The 18,450-nt window shown below is 47.3% G+C and overlaps 1 protein-coding gene across 1 annotated transcript in view; it reads right to left on the bottom strand.

Annotated features, from left to right (window-relative positions):
* Positions 1-17,871, bottom strand: part of IRS1 (insulin receptor substrate 1) — a 50,501-nt gene extending 32,630 nt beyond the window's left edge. Inside the window, exon 1 of the mRNA XM_028731109.2 lies at positions 12,802-17,871. Within this exon, the coding sequence (XP_028586942.2) occupies positions 12,824-16,429 (3,606 nt within the window). The 5' untranslated portion in view covers positions 16,430-17,871 and the 3' untranslated portion in view covers positions 12,802-12,823. The remainder of the gene's footprint in view (positions 1-12,801) is intronic.
* Positions 17,872-18,450: the final 579 nt, after the last annotated feature.

Raw genomic sequence — 18,450 nt, 5'->3', positions numbered from 1 at the left:
GAGCTCTTTTTGTTGTCGCTGCTGCAGAGTGCTTGATAATAACAAAGACTCTATCCAAGATCTTGTTCAACAAAGAGGTGTGTGAAACAGGCTTTTGAATACATGGTAACATTCCTCTTGTGAGTTTCATGCCCCGAGGCAAAAAGCACTATCCAACCATTCATTCTTCCATCTTGAGAACATTCCTTACCAAGTTCAAAGGCCTGAGAAACCACATACCCCAGCTACAAGCCTGCACACCTTTCCCCTTGCAGAAACTTGCAAGATGCAAAAAGTTGGTTGAAGAAAGTATTTATTACGAGTGTTTAAAGACTGTTAATTAGGTGACACTATTATCAGAACTTTTGACTTAGATAAACTATGCTAATTTAATTCACAGGAGTGCAACATTTCAATCTTTCATGCATTTATAAAACCACAACATATTACAGCATGGAGTGATTCCAGTCCAAAGCTGCGCAGGTGCTCCAGTTTAAACATGGAGCTGCTGGGGAGCTCAGCCTTTCCTGTTTACTACACTTAAAACTTATGTGGAGAGCTCTTTCAAGAAGCAAAGTGAACGAGGAAGTTCTTATGTGCCTGCACATTGAAGCACTGGATGAGGCTAATGAGCGTTGATATATTCACAAGATGCACATACCTTTATAAGTTCTGCTTGGCAAAAACAGGTGCCTGGATTTTTAAAATATGATACCATTTTTTAATGTCAACTCTCCCCTCCCACCCCTTTCTGTTTTGCTGAGTGACTTCTCACCCATTCCATACAGAAGTAGCTACACCAGCTATTCTAACTAAGAACTTCCTTGCATTTTCATTTGTTTACAAAAATGGAGGGTGTTGTAATGTAAAATGTAGATCTGTCACTATTTGTGGGTGGGGGACGACAACCATGCAAGGGCTAGTTCCATCTCAGATGGTCTCTGCCAGCATCCTACAATAACAGGTTTTAACATTTTCTGCTGAAACCTGTATCCTTGGGAGTTTTCCTGTTGTTATTCTGTCTCTCACAGCTACAATAAACCTACCATTAAAGTTATGGTCTGGTCATTTCTTCGTCAGAGGGCAAACGGGCAAATTTTGCAAGGGATCAAATACTTCCCCCCCTCACTGTATATCTTTAAGGATAAAGCAAAACAAGTGCATTTATTTCATTTGTGTTTACAATAAATAATCCTCTAAATAAAAACGAAGCACAACAAATAACTGCAGATTGCACACAACTTTGTTTGCAATTGAGATGGATGTGATGCTCTTAACATTAATAATAACTTATCATCATTTATACCCTGCCCATCTGGCTGGGTTTCCCCAGCCACTCTAGGCGGCTTCCAACAAAATATTAAAATACAATAATTCATCAACTATTAAAAGCTTCCCTAAACAGGGCTGCCTTCAGATGTATTCTAAAAGTCAGATATTTGTTTATTATCGTGATTATTATTATTAGTTGTCTGCTATTGCAGCCTTGGCTGAGCTAAACATCTTTAGTCTTTGCTCAAACCCTCCCACACCAAAAAGAAAAGAAAAGAAAAAGATTGCTGAGTTTTCTGCTACTGAACAAAAACAACCCCAGTTGAAAATTATCCTATTTATATTACTCTTTTGGAACTTATTTCTACTATAAATTCCTGGAGCAATTTGATTGCACAGATCCAGAAACCTACACAGGGAATCCAAGTTGTTTTTTTTTAAAAAAATACACACAATTATTAAGCATATTATTCTAAACTGGTCTCTTCTGAAGTTCTTGAAAAGTCGTATGTCCTACTTCCTATTACTTATTCTATAGAATACACATGGGAAGTTGCATCTAGCACTTCCACCAAGAACCACAGGGTGATATTTCAGGAAGTAGGTTGGACCAGATGGAGGGGAAAGAGTCAGCAGTGACAGAGCATGAGAAAGTTAAGGTGGGAAGATGTGGTCCTCTCTCTTCATCCACATGCCTGTTAAAACAAGACCACTCACCCTGCTTTGCAGGTGAATGGGGCAAATGCATTAACAAACACATGTTTCTGCCTTCATCATGTCTAGTTTGGTCCAAAGAGAGATTCCAACCTGGAATGAGGAATGAAAAGAAGAGCAACCTCCTTTTTTTTAAAAAAAATAACATCTTCATGGTGATCACAGTTTTACCTTTTTGGCAGTCCAAATGCATTGATAATTTCCGTAGAATGGCTAAATATAGAATCATAGAATTGTATAGTTGGAAGGGACCACGAGGGTCATCTAATCCAACCCCCTGCAACGCAGGAACCTTTTTGCTCAATGTGGGGCTTGACCCACCAACCCAGATTTAGGACTCTTAGGCTCTACTGCCAGCTCTTAGGTAAGAGGCAGCTGAACTACGCAGCTCAACTTGAAATAAGGCAGAATATCTGCAGCTAAGGTCTAAGCAGCCTGACAGCACTTGGGAGATAGTTTCTGTTTGTAAAGTCTGAATGAAGGGGCGGGGGGAAACGAAAGCCTTACAATCCGTCAGCGAAGACGTTTCAAAATTAAATTTTCTATATGAGAGGAGGAGTTTAAGTAGTATCTGATCTAGAATTAAGACACTTGCCACAGGACACCCCCCCCCCAAAAAAACCCACACATTTTTCACTAGCTTCCAATTGCACTGTAAAGTTTTGCAAAGAAATCAGCAAACCTTTCAATTATAGAAGGTTAAATGTGACCTAGATATGTCAAAGATGATCAGAGAGACATACTTCAAGCCATCTTTTGGCTGGTTTTTAAAAGTGCCAGACTTATTTACATCCCCTTTAACTATTTACACTCTGTGTTGGTTAAAATTTGTCACACTGATACATGCATAATATATGATGTTTACTCAAGCATCCCCAACAGAACTTGCATATTGTCCTCCTTGCCCCTGCAGAATTTCATGAAAGGGTTTGTAATTTATATTTTATTTTGACATGTCTGAAACCAGATTGAGTTAAGCAAAGGTGTGCATATAACATTGCGTATAGTCAAGAGACCAAGATTGCCCTTTCAGCATTGTGGAGAACTGGAAACAGAGCTGGATTTGCGAACTACCTACCCTATTTCAATGTGTTTCATAAAAAGCAGTAAAAGATTATTGAAACTGGCAATTATTGCATAAGATGTCCTTTATCAGCACTCTAAATTTAAGCAAATTATTCTGCACTCTTTCTTTGGCTTACACTCTAGGGAGCTGTTTCTCTCTCTCTATTAAAAATTATTTTAAAATTTACTTCCTCACTTTACAATATACCGTGCAAGGAAGTCCAGTAACTTATAGGCTACCACATTGGTGTGTTTTTTAAAAAAATGTCTATTTCCATCTGAAAAAGGACACACAGGTGAGAGAAGCTGAACTTTCCTCTCTTCTCACCTTACCCCTTTATGCCCCATTGCCCCAGGTACTTTTCTCCAGGCCTAGCTCTAATACCAGAAGTTAGCCCAGGGGTCGACAACCTGCAGCCCATGGGGGTCGTTTAACCAGCCCATGGACCCCCGCCTGCTCGGTAGGCTCCCGTGCGCCATGCTAAACCAGCACGGAGCAGAGCGGGGACCACCTTCCGCAACGCTGGCCAGCTTCCTATTGGCTCAGGAAACTCCTGCAGCCAATGGGAAGCTGTGCATGCCTCATCCGCGCTGGAAGGAGGGCAGGAAATAGCGTTTGCGAATGCAGGCGCATGCACACACACACTCTGGCCCACTGCAGGGTCTACGGGACCGTGAACCGGCCCAAGCCACAAAAATTTTGCCGACCCCTGAGTTAGCCAGACTAGGAGGAAAAGAATCAGAAGTGATGCAGCACAGGGAGGTAAGAATCACACAGCACTATCTGGTACTGTAGACAGCATCACTTCAAAATGGGAAGGATGCCATCTTTGAATACTCTTTGAAGGTGTTTTTTTCAAAAGTAAAAAAACCCAAAAACCTCTGTAAGTAAAAATCTATAAGAAGGGGTGGCGCTGTGGTCTAAACCACTGAGCTTCTTGGGCTTGCTGATCAGAAGGTCGGCAGTTAGAATCCGCTCGATGGAGGGAGCTCCCGTTGCTCGGTCCCAGCTCCTGTCAACCTAGCAGTTCGAAAGCACACCCAAAAGTGCAAGTAGATAAATAGGTACTGGTTTTGGTGTTCCGTTGCACCAGAAGCAGCTTAGTCACCTGGCCACATGACCCGGAAAAAATGTCTGTGGACAAACACCGGGGTCCCTCGGCCTGTAAAGCGAGATGAGCGCTGCAACCCCAGTGTCATCTGCGACTGGACTTAACCGTCAGGGGTCCTTTACCTTTTAAAAATCTATAAAGGCATGGAGAAAAGTTCTAGTGCAGCTTTCTATTAAACAAAAAACAAAGGAGAACGTTCATAAAATGTTATCCCCGTCAGCAGCCTGAAGCGTGATTATGTATTATACCACCTTCCACCTCATTCAACCACATGTGTATGCACATTCCAGTGCACAGCACAGTGACACACACAACATGGATATGTGCAATGATTCCTTTAGCTGGGCTAAGTTGCAAGTGATGGAAGAAATCTTTGATGGCAACTGGGTGTAATTTTGAACAGTATGAAAGCACAATGCTTAGATAAGTTAATGAGAAAAGTTCAAATACTTAAATACAGAATAAGACACATAGGGTAAGGTTAGCAAACAATTACTAAGGGGACAAGGAAATCAAATGTCTATAGGAGGAAGCATACTGCTTGGACTTGCATACCTTACAGATTTTCAACTTACTGCCCCAGAGCCACAAAAACTTCTGCAGATTTTGTCTTTGGCAATACGTCAAGTTTTTTCTTTTCTTTTTAATGGTCTACAGATAAGAGTATTAGATTTAAAAGTTGCTCCACCTTAACTGTACACAGTATTTTAATTGGGAGTCAAGCTGACCTGTATTTCGACAGAATGTCTGAAGTCATAACAAGTAGGAAACTTGAAACCTCTGGCAGGAAGTTCCCTAAATTTGTATGCTGACATATATAGAAAGCTTATGTCCTCATCGTCACATACCTACCTACCTTGGCTGCAAGCGTAACCACATCTACTCAGAAGTAAATTCCATTGAATTCAAGTAGGAGCTTGCAACCAGGTAAAGTGAGGTTATTACGGCAGTCTAAAGCAGAAAAGCTAAGGAGTTCCCCAGTAATCTGTATCTTCTGCCTTCTGGAAGAAGGTACAGGGTTATAAAGATTAGGAACAGCTGCCTGAGAAACAGTTTCTACCCAAAGGAGTCTCTATGGGAGTATATTGTATTTTAAAATGGGGTATCAGAGTTTTTAGGGGGCTAACTAGGCTGGGATAGCTGGCTTGTTGGTTTCTGAATGTCTTATGTAGATTTTTCAATTTCGTTGTTCTGTATGGGACAATGACAAAAATTATCGTATCGTAGCATAGCAACTCCTATGTGCACCCACCCTAACAATAACTATGTCATGCAATGTGAGCAGAACTATGTGCTGGAAGCATGCAGAGTTACATAAAACCCAGAAATAACTATGACCAGTTTTGGAAGCAAGTTTTGCCCGTTCTGCCCCATGTTCCCATGCCAAAAAGTCATACCTACCAGCAAACCCAGCCTACGCAGATGAAATGATGTCACGGGGTAGTGCAAGCAGGGGTATAGGTTGGAATTAAATGTGAATTATTCAGTGTGTGCCCTCCCCTAGTAAGTGTCCCTCCTTGTACAAATAAAGAGGGGAAACTGAATAAGAGGCATAAAAGAATGCATTTGCTATTATAACTTTAATGTGCTACATCATTTTGGGTGTCTAAATAAAGAAAGCAAATGCGTCTCACAAATACTACAAGAAATAAATTAATGGTCACTAAGCAAATGTAACAGCCAAGTTACTGCAGTAATTTTCACATGGGGAGCTGGACTCTCACCAGAGCAGTCATGAATCACATGGCTCCCAAGAGCTGTTGTTGGCACTGTTATTTCTAGTTCAGTATTTGTATCAGCAGACAAACCTTAAATAAAGGCAACATTTTACCAGCAGAGTAATCAAAAGTTTGACCAGAGTTTTATTTGATTTGCTTTTCTGATGTCATAAAACATTTTCACTAGAGAATGAAAAAGCAGATTATCATAAAACCTAGTATTAGGTTATTACTGTCTTGTCTTGATAGTAGAACTTGATTTTACATGCAAAAAACTTTCCCATGTAGCACAAGCACAAGACATTCGGCACATCAGATGTCTGCTTGGTACCATGGCTTAGTACAAACATTTGGGCTCTAGGAGAGGAGCTACTTTGCTCCTCCCTGGTCTATCTGCAGCAGTATTTAAAAACCTCAATTATGCCATGTTCATAAAAATATGCACTTTAAATCCTAAATACCCTTCAATTATGATCCTCCTAGTGGCACAGCTATAAAACTGCTAGCACGTGTGCAAAGCTAAGCAGGGTCAAACTGGATGGGGGACCTTGTGTTGAGATTCCTGCATTGCAGGGGGTTGGACAAGATGGCGCTTGGAGTTCCTTCCAGCTCTGATTCTATGACCTCTGCACTGACCATGCTGAGTTAAAGTGAGGAATGAACAGGCATAACTTAACTTTAATGAGGAACCACCAGCTCCAGGCTGGTCCTAGCATGCAGAGCCTTTTGATCCAGCTCATAGCCTCTCCTCCTCTGCCTCACACCTCCACTTCCAGGGTTTTGGTGCTCCTCTTTTGCCAGTTGTGCAGCATGTGGTTGTTTGATACTCAGCCCTGCATCCCCCTTGCCTCACTGGGGTTCCCTGGTGCTGTCTGTGGACAGCGGGTAACGTTCCTCCTTTCAAGAACAAGCCAAACTATGCAATACCTGAAGGAAATTCACTGTCCCTTTAATTCACCCTCATCTTGGGTTCCTCCCTCACACAGAGCAGGAAGGGGGCTTCCATATTGTCATTGTGGATCTTGCATAGCAGCTATGGCTTCCTGCCTATGATCTGGTCTGGTCTGGGAGCTGGGGGAAGGAGGTGGTTTTTAAGAAGTGTATTCCCTACCCCATCCCACCAACCAAGATGCACACACAACACCAGGCACCTATCAAGCAGTTTAACAGAAACCCTCCACTAACAGGAGACGAGTGAAGGAGGAATGTACAAGACCATCCCCCCCCTTCTTTTCTCTCTCTCTCTGCCCTCCAACATTTCTCCCCCTCCACACACATGGCATTCCATGACCTTCTGTTATTTAAAGTTCCTTTGCCTTGAAGAGTTTGCTGAACTTGTAGTGGAGAACAGGATACAAAGCATATCTACCAAGACCGAGGGTGGCATTCAGCTAAGTTTTGCTCAGACCTGACCCACTGAAGTGAATGAACACGACAAAGTTAAGGCCATTACTGTAATTTCAACAGGTCTGCCCTGAGCAAAGCTTGGTTTAAAACCACTTCTTAGGACCAGGGCTTCCCAAACTTGGGTCTCCAGCTGTTTCTGGACTACAATACCTTCCTGCTAGTTAAGGTGATGGGAACTGTAGTTCAAAAACAGCTGGAGACCCAAGTTTGGGAAACACTGCCTTAGACCAAACTGCGAGACAAGGAAGAGGAGATTGCGGGTTCATGCCACAGAAGCACCCCACTCCTAGAGTGAGTCACAGATGTTAACACTCCCCACTTTTGCCCACTTTCCTCCATTTTGTTCTGTGAATGGGGGGCATAGTTACATAGGGTGAGAAAGAATACACCAAAGAGAGATCTCTTTTCCTTCTCCCCACCAGTGCTGGAAACTAAGATATGAAAGCTAGGAGCTAAATGGCACCATAAACCTAGGTTATGGGCGCAACGGCGGAATGTCTAGGTGCACTTATTTTATAACCAGAGTACAAAGCTGAAAATGAAGGAACTGTAGCTAAAACATTATGTTCATTTTTCACATGGTCTAGTCCAGGGGTCTGCAACCTTTAAGACAAAAAGAGCCACTTGGACCCGTTTCCGAAGGAAAAAAACTGGGAGCCGCAAAACTCGTCATTATAAAAATAACTTTTTTGTCACTTTTTTATTATTTCTTTGTTTGACCCCTCAGAATTACTCCTCCTCATAGAAATAAATGTTAAATTAACAAGTTACCTTTTTGTGTGTGTGTGTTCTTCACTCCCCTTCAAAACAGTGACCAGCGTACATGCCCCCTTTCACTGCAGTGACCAATGTACATGCCTGTTACAATGTAGCGGGTGGGCGGCCGGGCGGGAAGGTGACGTCGGGACGGTGCGTGACTAACACATGCACCGCCCCCATGCGACGTCACAGCCAGTACAGCGCCCGCCACAGTGGGGAGTGTCGGGGCGCACAATGCGCCTCCTCCCCTCGCTAGTATCCACCCCGGAGCCGCGGCAAAGGTGTAAAAGAGCCACATGCGGCTCCGGAGCCGCGGGTTGCCGACCCCTGGTCTAGTCCTTCCCCTGCCCACTCTACCCCCTAATATTCTTAAAAGGGTCTCTTCTCCAGTCTTCAGAGGGTAGCTAGAAGTGGGAAGGCACAAAAAGGTCCTCCTTTCTTTCCACTCTGCAGTTTTAATCTGAAATCTTAGGCGCAGTACTGCAACCAGAGCTCAGAAATTGCTCACTCCAATGAAATTCCCTGTCGCAAAATGTGCTTAGAACAATGGGAGTTTCGAACACTGAACCCCACCCTAAGGTTCCAGCAGCTGTGATTTAAATTAACAGGTCACTCTTTCCTGTATCTTAAATAGGTTTTAAATCCCTCTTTAAAAACACGAACAAGGAAACAAGAGTTGTGTTTTATCTTTTCACCTTTAGCGGGTACTGCTCGGTGCCATACAAACAATTCCTTCTCTCCGTTATTTCTTCTCTTCTTTAGCCTCATTTATTTACAGAGACTAATGCCTGTATACATGGACCCTGCTCACTACTGGTGTGTGGCTGCAATAGATTTCGTATTAAAGGAATGTGGCCCTCGAAAGAAAAATGGCTCATGTGAACATTGCAGAACATTGGCTTCATTCTTTCCCTTCCCTGGGCAACACTGTCAACTACAGGGAATACATTACAGATAGCATAGCCAAGAAACGTGTGATGTCCACATACAGCTTCACTGATCCAATATTTTCCAGGGAGAGAACAGCGGTATGTATTCCTGTAGTTAAAACATGTGTGAACAATGAACAAGTAAAGCACGACTGCCCAAATAACCTCCTCAGAAGTACTTAATGCTGCTTGTATATCTTTGTGCACAGTCTTAAGCATAGACATATTCCCAGTTCCACCTGAATAAAGATGCAACAGAGGCCAAGACATCTCCACAGTCAACAATCTAAAAACAGGCCAATAACAGACTTTATTGCTTGGCTCAGTGAAACTATATTGCTAACAGAATTCCACTCCCAGCCAAAGCAGTTCTGTCAGTCTAAACGCTGTTCTTGCCTATGTCTGAATGAGAAGTGAACAGAATGTCTTCAGCTATGAATCAAACTAAAAGAAAACCGCACCAGTTATTAAAAATGTGCAGGAAGAGCCAAACTCTACAGGTTGCAGCAGACTTGACATGGGTTTTTGCTTCAAACAGGACATGCAAAATATTCATTGCCTTAACGTGCACAAAAACAAAATGGCAGCAAAATAGCCCCTCTCATAAAGCATCAAAAGAGCAACGTAAGAGGATCAGGAAATGTAAATACTCTCGACTTTAAGATGTCTTAGGAACTGCATATGTTCAGCCAAGAAGGCAAGGGAGAACTGTGATCCCATGTGAGGAGGAATTGAACTCTCTACAACATTTAATTTTCCCACTACCCTTCGCTGAAGAATGTAAAAAAAGACTGCATCACACCCATCCTCCCAGAAAACCTCCACAATGGCTCAGTTAGCTGAATATTAGAAAGCAACACAGGGGCTAGAGTCTGTCTACATTTCACTATATGATTGTGCTAGTATGTTACTTGAGCTCTCCATAGTTCACTGGACAGCACCCTTGAAAGCCACAACTGATTTATTGAAACAACCAAACAACAGAAGTCCAGCAAAGCAATGGTTTCCATTAGACAAACCATCAAGGAATAAAACATTAGCCAAACAGCCCACTTTCATAATCACTAGTATTCCATGAGAAGTTGTGTTACCCTGTAACTGTTCTCAGGATCTGCTGGTAACATGACAAAGGAACAACCGAGGAAATCGAGGACCATAAAACAAATTAATTAACTGCTTATATATATTATGCAGCAACAAAGCTATAAACTCTTAGAACTGAAGCGTCTGGGGAAAGTCAGTAAGAGCAGAAACAAAGTGGAATCTAGAGAATGGTGTCATGAAGATTATTTAGACTACATTTTGAATAGGCAGCAAAAGAATGAGGCTCCCCATAACAATTCATAGTTGTGCCAGGGATATTGTGACTGCAAATAATGTGGCTGTCAAGAGCGCATCCATGAAAAACATTGTTTTCATTATAAGAAGCACTTGCAAGGCGGCCTACAAATCTTTACTATCTGTATTTATAGAATTGTAGAGTTGGAAGGGACACTGAGGGTCATCTAATCTAACCCCCTGCAATGTAGGAATCTCAACTAAAGCACCCATTACAGATGGCCCTCACATTGAAATTTAAAGGCAGTAAGTGGTTAGAGTGTTGGAACAGGACTTGGGAGAGCCAGGTTTAAATACCCACAGCGATGAAGCTCACTGGGCGATCTTGGGCCAGTCACTGTCAGTATAAACTACTACAAAGGGTTGTTGTGTAGATAAAACAAGGAGGTGGAGAACCATGTACAGCACCTCAAGCTTTTTCTAGGAAAGGTGGGATATGAATGTAATAAATAAATTTACTTGGTGGACATAGGAGAAGCAAAAGGATTTACATGACCATTTGTGATTTGCTATGTAGTAAAAAGCTGTAATAAAGGTGCTTACTTTGTTTTTCGATGGTGCAAAATGTTTATTCGGGGTATTCACAGTTTTCGTTTTCAATCCTCACGTATTCAACTACAGGAAAACCACCTCTGTGTTTTGTAAGGGCATTTACCACTCCCATCTCTCAACACTGTTAGTACTTCTACCCAGCAAACTCGTAATTAAAACACGTCACAGAACAGAAGAAGTGTTTGTTATGACATTCTAAGATCAAAAAGCACACTGCTGAATTTGCCTCCATCTGTGCCAGTACAAACATTTCCTACGTCTCACCAGTAATTGCCATGGATCAAAGATAACGGGGTAGTAGGAAGAGGTCAGATCAGGAGGAGTGTGATAATACAAAGCTCAGGGCAGAATCATAACTACAGAACATCAAGATTTCGACAAGCATGAGTGGAAGAAACACTGTAAGAGTGGCAGCCATATTCGTATCAGCAGTACACACACCCTGGAAAACCTACAGCGGTGATAAAGCATCTCATTATTTTATTATGCTTCCTTGTGCAGACTCATGGGACCATAAACGAACCTAAAACATTCTCTTTGCTACTTCACTCATCACCATAATTTAAATGCAGAAAGTTTATGGAAATTCTGCTTAATTTACTATTTAAGAACTGCTCATTCATCTACTTTTGCTCAACGCAACACAACAGCAGGAAAGCTTTCTCAACAACGTCAGGCATATTCTAAGTTAGTGTGCCTTTTGTTTCATATACACTGTGCTTTGCAAACATCATCTACTGGTAATTAATCCCCATAGCAACCCATTGAGGTAAGTATTACTACACGTATTCTACGCATAGGAAAACTTGCCCGGAGCCACAAAACTTGTCACTGGCTCATTCAGGATTAGACTGCAGAGGTTTCCAATTCCAGCTCTCATGCCCTAAGTTAAAGACCACACCTCTTTCTCATATGCAGCATGCACACTTGCTCAGGAACACGCAAACACAGGATTCCTTTCTTTTAGACGGCAGTTTTCTGAAGGTTAAACAAGTAGGACAGCAGAATATTCACAAAGACGCTTCTCAGAGTCTCAGCCAAAAGTGGATTAGGGGATTTCATAGAGAAAAGTATAATGTAGTAGCAACAATAATAATAACAACAATAACAATGGTGTCTACACGTAAAAGATTATGCTTCGGGAGTGCTGTATTATACGATATATTGTTTCTAAAGGTACAAAAGCAAATGAGAAACAAAGAAACCCATTTAATATCCCACTATCAGGGTTTTAAACAGCTGCAACATTTTTGCAATGATTCCCCCCCCCCCACTTTGTGCAACTGCCTCAATTTCCAGATCAAATGCCATTAGAAAGGATATTAGAAAGGGATATTACATAGCAAAACACAAAGCAAGACAGATTTTGTTTGTTTGAGATATATTAACCAGTATTAACCAGGCTTCAAAACCAAGCATAGCCTGAGATTTCATCTCATGTTTGCTATCTAGTAGCAGTGACTTCCTCCTTTCCCTATTAACAATCCTTTCATAGGACTTTGTTTCCTTGACAAATGTTTATATTATGACCATAAACAGAGCAATATAACAGACCTAACCCTCCTTAACCAGAATTAATGGGATTTGTATGCCCTGACCACCCGTCCTTTAAAACAGACTTGTTCCAGTTCTAACTCACCAGTAAACTGAGGAGCTCTAAACACACACACACACACACACACACACACACACACACACACGGTATGTAGGGGTGACCAGGGGCAAAATAGGGGACTAGACGCAGTGAACAAGTAGATGGCAGAACAGTCAGATCTATTAATGATTACATAATTTAAACCAACTAACAAAATGTGACCTAACCCATGCCCAAGCTGAGAGCATGTTCACTGAAGGGCTTACTGGGGGTACCAATTCAAGTCATCTTATTTGCAATAGTCCAAAGCAGTTTCCCCACCCCACCCCACTGAACCAACCATTAGCTCACAGCATGCTCACCTTGTCTCTGGCTCTTGCCCAGCTACTGGATGTCCTCCCGCTTGTGGAAGCTGATGCTGGCATATGCACTTAATTCATCACCCAAGTGGCTACTCCCACAAGGCTGATTAGGAGATTTAGGTGGCTGATGCTGCTGTGTCGGCTGCTTGACCCCTAGCAGAGAAGTGCTCTCCTGAGGGTGGGGGTGGTGATGGTGATGATGCTGGCGGTGATTAAAATCCTTCACTAAGTCCAGGTCGATGTAATTGAGCCCATTCTCCACGCCACCCCCAGCTGCCTGCTCCCTCCTGAATGCCGCTGTGCCAAGGCCGGAGAAGGCCCCTGCCTCCCCAGATGCAGGCTTGAGCCAGACATTTTCGAAGGAGGCTGAGCTGTGGCGCTTGGCGTCCTCTGAGCCTCCTCCTGGTCCATGGGGCAGGGCTGAGGCCCCGAGGCCACCACCAGGAGTGGTGGAGGAAGCAAACGTCTCGGAGCTGTGGCGGCGCCGGCCTCCCTGCGGGTCAGCGCGGATCACTTTGGCACTCTGGCTGCTGCGGCTAGGGCTCAGGCTGACGTGCGTGAAGGCGCTGCTCATCCCCGGAGGCCCCATCGTGGACGAGGAGCAGGAGTGGGGCAAGACGGCCGGCAGCTCCCCCGGCTGCACCTGGGGGTGTTGAGAAGGCAGCCCCACAGGCGGGGGGCTTTTCTCCGGCCTGCTGCGACCCATCCTCATGTCAGCGTAGCTGAGCAGGAGGGCCGGAGGGGGAGGCGAAGGGGTGTGGGCACACACTACGTACTGCCCCCTGTTGCCCAGCTGCATGCTCATATAGTCTCGGCCACTGGGGGGAGCTGCCCCGGCCCGGCTTGGCTGCATGGATGCTAAGGTAGGTGGGCAAGCTGCCCCCCAATCCATATTCATATACTCCTCTGAGCTAGAGCCAGCATCTCCGTGGGGCAAAGGCGATGGGAAGGCTGGTTGCTTAAACTCAATGTTCACATACTCACCAGGGCTTTTGGGCTCTGGGAGCTGTTCCCGAGCCCGCGGCAGAGTGCTGGCCTTTGGGCCATCCAAGGACAGCCGGGTAGGCCTGGCCAGGCGGCTCTTGGTCCGCACAGCCGCGTCCACAGTACAAGAAGGAGCAGGCTGCAATGGCTGTGTCTGCGCGGGAAGGGCATACCCCACACCCTCCTGTCCCCCAGGGCCACCAAGGCTGTCACTACTAGTGGAGGAGGAGGAGTCCTCGGCAGCAGCGTAGAGCAAGCGGCCGGAGCTGAAGGACACCCGCATCTGGGCATTTCCCTCTTCGCCTGTCCTGCGTTGCATGTGCTTGAAGGAACGTGGCAGGGAGAAGTAGGAGTAGATGGGCTTGTGGTGGGGCCGGGTGGGTCCTTGCACAGATGGCTCTTCTGGGCCTGGAGGTCCTGAGCTGGCGAAGTAGCAATCTGGAGGGGTGCTGGTAGCAGACCCACTGGCTGGAGACATGTTGATGTAATCGCTCCCACCACTCGGCAGCTTCCCCTCGTTGCTCTCCACGGAGAGCTTGGGGTGGTGGCTAGTCCCGTTCATCCATAATTTGCTGTAGGCAGCAGAACCACTGTCTGGAGAGCAGCTGCCGCTGGGAGACATCATCATGTAGCCATTGGAGTCCACCGTGGCCTGTACATGACGGCCTCCTCTCCCAGGGTTGATGATCTGCTGTGGGGCAGACACACTCTTAGGGCTCATGGGCATATAATCACCACCTTTGGGAGTACTACCACCATTGGGGACTGGGGCCACTCCTGGCAACATTGGCATGTAGCCATCATCAGTGTGTGGGGTAGAGTTGGTCCGGTGGTGGTTGCCCTCCACCTGATGCATCTCTAGACACTCCTCAGGGTAAGAATGGGTTGGTACAAAGGCAGAATGTCGATAAGAGGAGAGCCTGCTGCCGCCACAGGAATAAGAGGGGAGCATCTCGGTATATTCCTCAATGGAGGCAACTGAAGACTGCGAGGGAGTCTTCTGGTGGGAGATGGTAGGGGAGGTACCAGCTGAATGAGTCCTTTTCCTGAAGCCTTTCTCCGGATCACCCACATCCTCACCGCCAAGCCGGGGGCAGCAGGGGGCACCAGGGCAGCGGGTCTGCTGCTGTTGAAGGTGGCAAGTGCGGGGGGTGAAATGACCATTAGGAGCTGCGATGCTGCAGCAGGACGAAGCAGCCTTTCCTCCCATGCATATGTAGTTGCTGAGCTCCTCGTCTCCCCGGGCAGGTGGGGTGTGTCCTAGAGAATCAGGGGTCACGCTGCGGAAGGAGCTGCGGAAGTCACAGGGACTGGATCCATACTCGTCGGACGAGATGAAGCCCCCGTCGCTGGGGGAGCCAGAGACCGAAGCACTGGAGCGACGCGGGAAGAGGCAGTCCGAGGTGGAGCCGTGGCCGCTTGTGCTGCTGGACGACAGGCTGACCGGGCTCGTAGCAGAAGGGGAGCAGCGCGAGGAAGGCATTGGGATGGAGCGGCTGTGGTTGAGAGGGGGGTGGAGCCTAGAGCTGCCGCGGTGCCTATGCGAGTGGGTCCGGTTGGCGCTTGGGCTAACTGGGCTCCCGTCCACCGAGGCTGGCCTGGACATGGTACCTTCTCCATCACTGGAGGCTCTGACGCGGAAAGAGTTGGGCTTGCCCCCTGTCCCTCCTCCCACACCACTGCCAGCAGGTGAGGTAGCTGTCACGCTCTCAGTCCTGGACCTACGGCTGAGCCCCACCTGGCTGGGTGGGGGGTTGTTGACATGGTGCCTGCTGCGGAGAGGCACCGATATAGGGTTGGAGCAGTTGGAGGAGGACTGGCTTTTGCTACGGGGCCGGAACTCCTCGCTCATGGCCCGCATAGCCTCCAAGATGGTCTCATGCATGTTCTGGGCTACTACCGAGTCATCTACTTGCATCCAGAACTCACCTGGTCCGGTGACCGCAGAACGCCCCACCTCAATGAAAAAGAAGTTCTCAGAGTGGCCACACCGCCGGATGTTGAGCAGCTGCAGCACCACGGCTGCCGCGTCAGAGTTCAGCTTGACGAAGCTGATGGTCTTGTTGGTTAGGCACAGGCGGTAGATGCCGATCAGATTCTTAGTCTGGCCCAGACCCTTGGGTTTCAAGATCACCTGCCAAACTTCCTTGAATGCTGGGCCAGGAGCCATATCACCGTAGGTGTCCTCCCCTGCCTCTCCCATCCCAATGCTTCCACCACCCATGGTGACATCCCCATGGTGGTGGTGGTGGTGATGATGGTGGTGGTGGTGGTGGTGCTGATGGCTCTTGGCCCGGTTGTGCAGTTGTAGCAGAGCCTGGTACCAACTCTCCTGCTCAGGCTCGCTGTCAGCAGCAATGGCAAAGTGTTCGTCCTTAGTGTAGAGCGCCACAAGGTACTTATTTTTGGAGTCTGCCCTCTTGTTGATGTTGAAGCAGCTCTCCAGCGGGATAGAGCGCTTGGGGCCCCCCGACTTGTGCCTCCACTTCTTTTCATTTTCATAGTACTCCAGCCGGGCGGGTCCGGACTCGCTGGCTGCCCTCAGCACGAAGAAGCGCTTGTGCATGCTCTTGGGTTTGCGCAAGTAACCCACCTTCCTGACATCTGAGAAGAAGCCCTCGTTATTATCCGTGGGGCTCGCCATGCTGGAAGGGGAGAGAGGTGGCGGAGCAGCTCTCCTCCTGCAAAGGGGCAGCTTCCGAAACAGCAGAGGGGGAAACAAAGCAACAACAACAACAAAAGAGAACTAACGGAGCAGCCCAAAATCCAATTCTTGCAGCAGCAGCAGCAACCAAACAAAACAAAAACCCAGCAAAATAGAACTGCACCCCCCCCTTTCCAAAAAGGGGATAGGAAGAGAGTAGCAGGCAAGAGAGCAGCTGTTCAGCGTCCTTCCAGCTCCAGAAGCAGAGTTTGGGTTGCTGTTTTTATTTCCAAATCACCCCTCGCAGGAGAAACGTGGCTTTCAAAAGTCCAGTCCAGGAAAGTCTCGTCGGAGCAGCCGCCGGGAAAGGGGAGAAGTGCATAATTTCATCCGTGAGGGGTGGAAATTCCTCCAGCGACGGGAGCAGGATGGGGTTCCCCCGTCGCTTCCCTCCCAAATAAACAGCCCCCTCCCCTTCTCAAGTTACCCCTCAGCAAGGAGCGAATTTCAGATGCCGATTAAATATCCTCTCGCGTTGGGAAGGGAAGATTTGCTTTTGCAAAAAAAAGAGAGAGAGAGAAGGGAGGAAAATCTTCGTCGTGAACGCAGGCAACCCTTCTTTCCGAAAGCAAAAAAACAACAACAGTCAGTCAAAACACCACGCCAACCACCTTGTTTTTCTTCCCCGCCAAAAAAATGTCAGTCAAAATATCCTTCGCGGGAGAGAGAGAGAGAGAGATTGGGCGGGGGGGGGGGGTCGTCGAAAAGAACCCAAACAAACAAAATATCCGGGGGGAAATCAGCGCCGCTGAGACTGCAGCTCCTTCAGCTTGTGCAGGAGAAGACTGGCGACCCCATTCAGTCCCGTCTGGTTAGGGCGAGAAAGTGCCATTTCGACACAAAACGCGGGCAGGCGGCTGCAGGGGCGAGAGCCGGGAAGGAGAAGGCGAGGAGGGGAAGCTGCCCGAGCGGAGGAGAAGGAGGAGGAACATCCTCGCGGCGGCGGCGGCGGCGGCGACTCTTGCTTCCACCTCCTCCGCCTCTTCTTCATTCCAGTCGGGAAAGTCTCGGAGGGCACTCGCAGCAGCGGCGGCGGCGGCAGAATCCGTCTCCCTCCTGCACCACCGCTACGTCCTCTTCCTCCTCGTGCGCCCCAGGATGAAGGAGGCGAGCGAGGGGGGAAAACAGCAGCCGCCGGACTTGCTTGCTTTGCTCGCTGACTGTCTCTCCCTCTCCCTCCTCGGGCTGCTGCTGCTGCTTGCGGCGGCGCCTGCAGTAGCTGCAGCTCCGCAGACTTTCCCGAAGAGCCCCCGCGAACCAAAACAAGCGGCTGCCGTCTGTGTTTATTATGAGTCCAGCCCCCTCCAGCCGCCGCCGCCGCCGCCGACACTCCGTCTCACTCCTAGGAGAAAAACACGTGATGGCGCCAGTGCGTGGACCATCCCCATCTCCAGCCCCAGCCGCAGCAGCAGCAGCAAGAGCGCGGGAGAGCAGGGCGAGGTGGGAGGGAGCGGGGTGGAAATAAGCGCTCACGCGCAGCCTAGCTTAGTTAACGCGGCATTCCAAGCCCGCCTTCCCGCTCCCATGCCTGCCGCGGCGGCGGCGGCTTTTTCATTCAGCACGGCAGCCAGAGCGCTTACCTTTAGGCGCTGATCGCGTCCGGAGCCTCGGCGGGGGGTCGCTTTCCTATTGGAGCACCTGCCTGTCCTTCTGTGGGCCTCCTAAGGGTTGTGTGGAGAGAGCCAGACGGGGAGGCAAACCCAGGCTTGGTTGAGAAGCGCGGCGTAGTAGTTTGTTATGTATAATATGTGTGTGTGCGCGCGCGCGGGAGCGAGCTCGCGCCTTCTCCCCCCCCCCCATATATATATATATATGGGAGAGAAAGAGTAGACGCCATTCACTGGCGTGATATTTGTAAAACGAGGGGGTTGCGGGTCTCGCTTTGCCTTGCCGCCGCCGTGATTGAAGCAAAGGCGGGCGCCGTGCCGGGTTTATTAATCCCATAACCCCCTCATTATTTA

Source organism: Podarcis muralis, chromosome 6 (assembly GCF_964188315.1).
Source record: "Podarcis muralis chromosome 6, rPodMur119.hap1.1, whole genome shotgun sequence".
NCBI classification, from domain to species: Eukaryota; Metazoa; Chordata; class Lepidosauria; order Squamata; family Lacertidae; genus Podarcis; species Podarcis muralis.
This window is presented reverse-complemented; position numbering and strand designations above follow the sequence as displayed.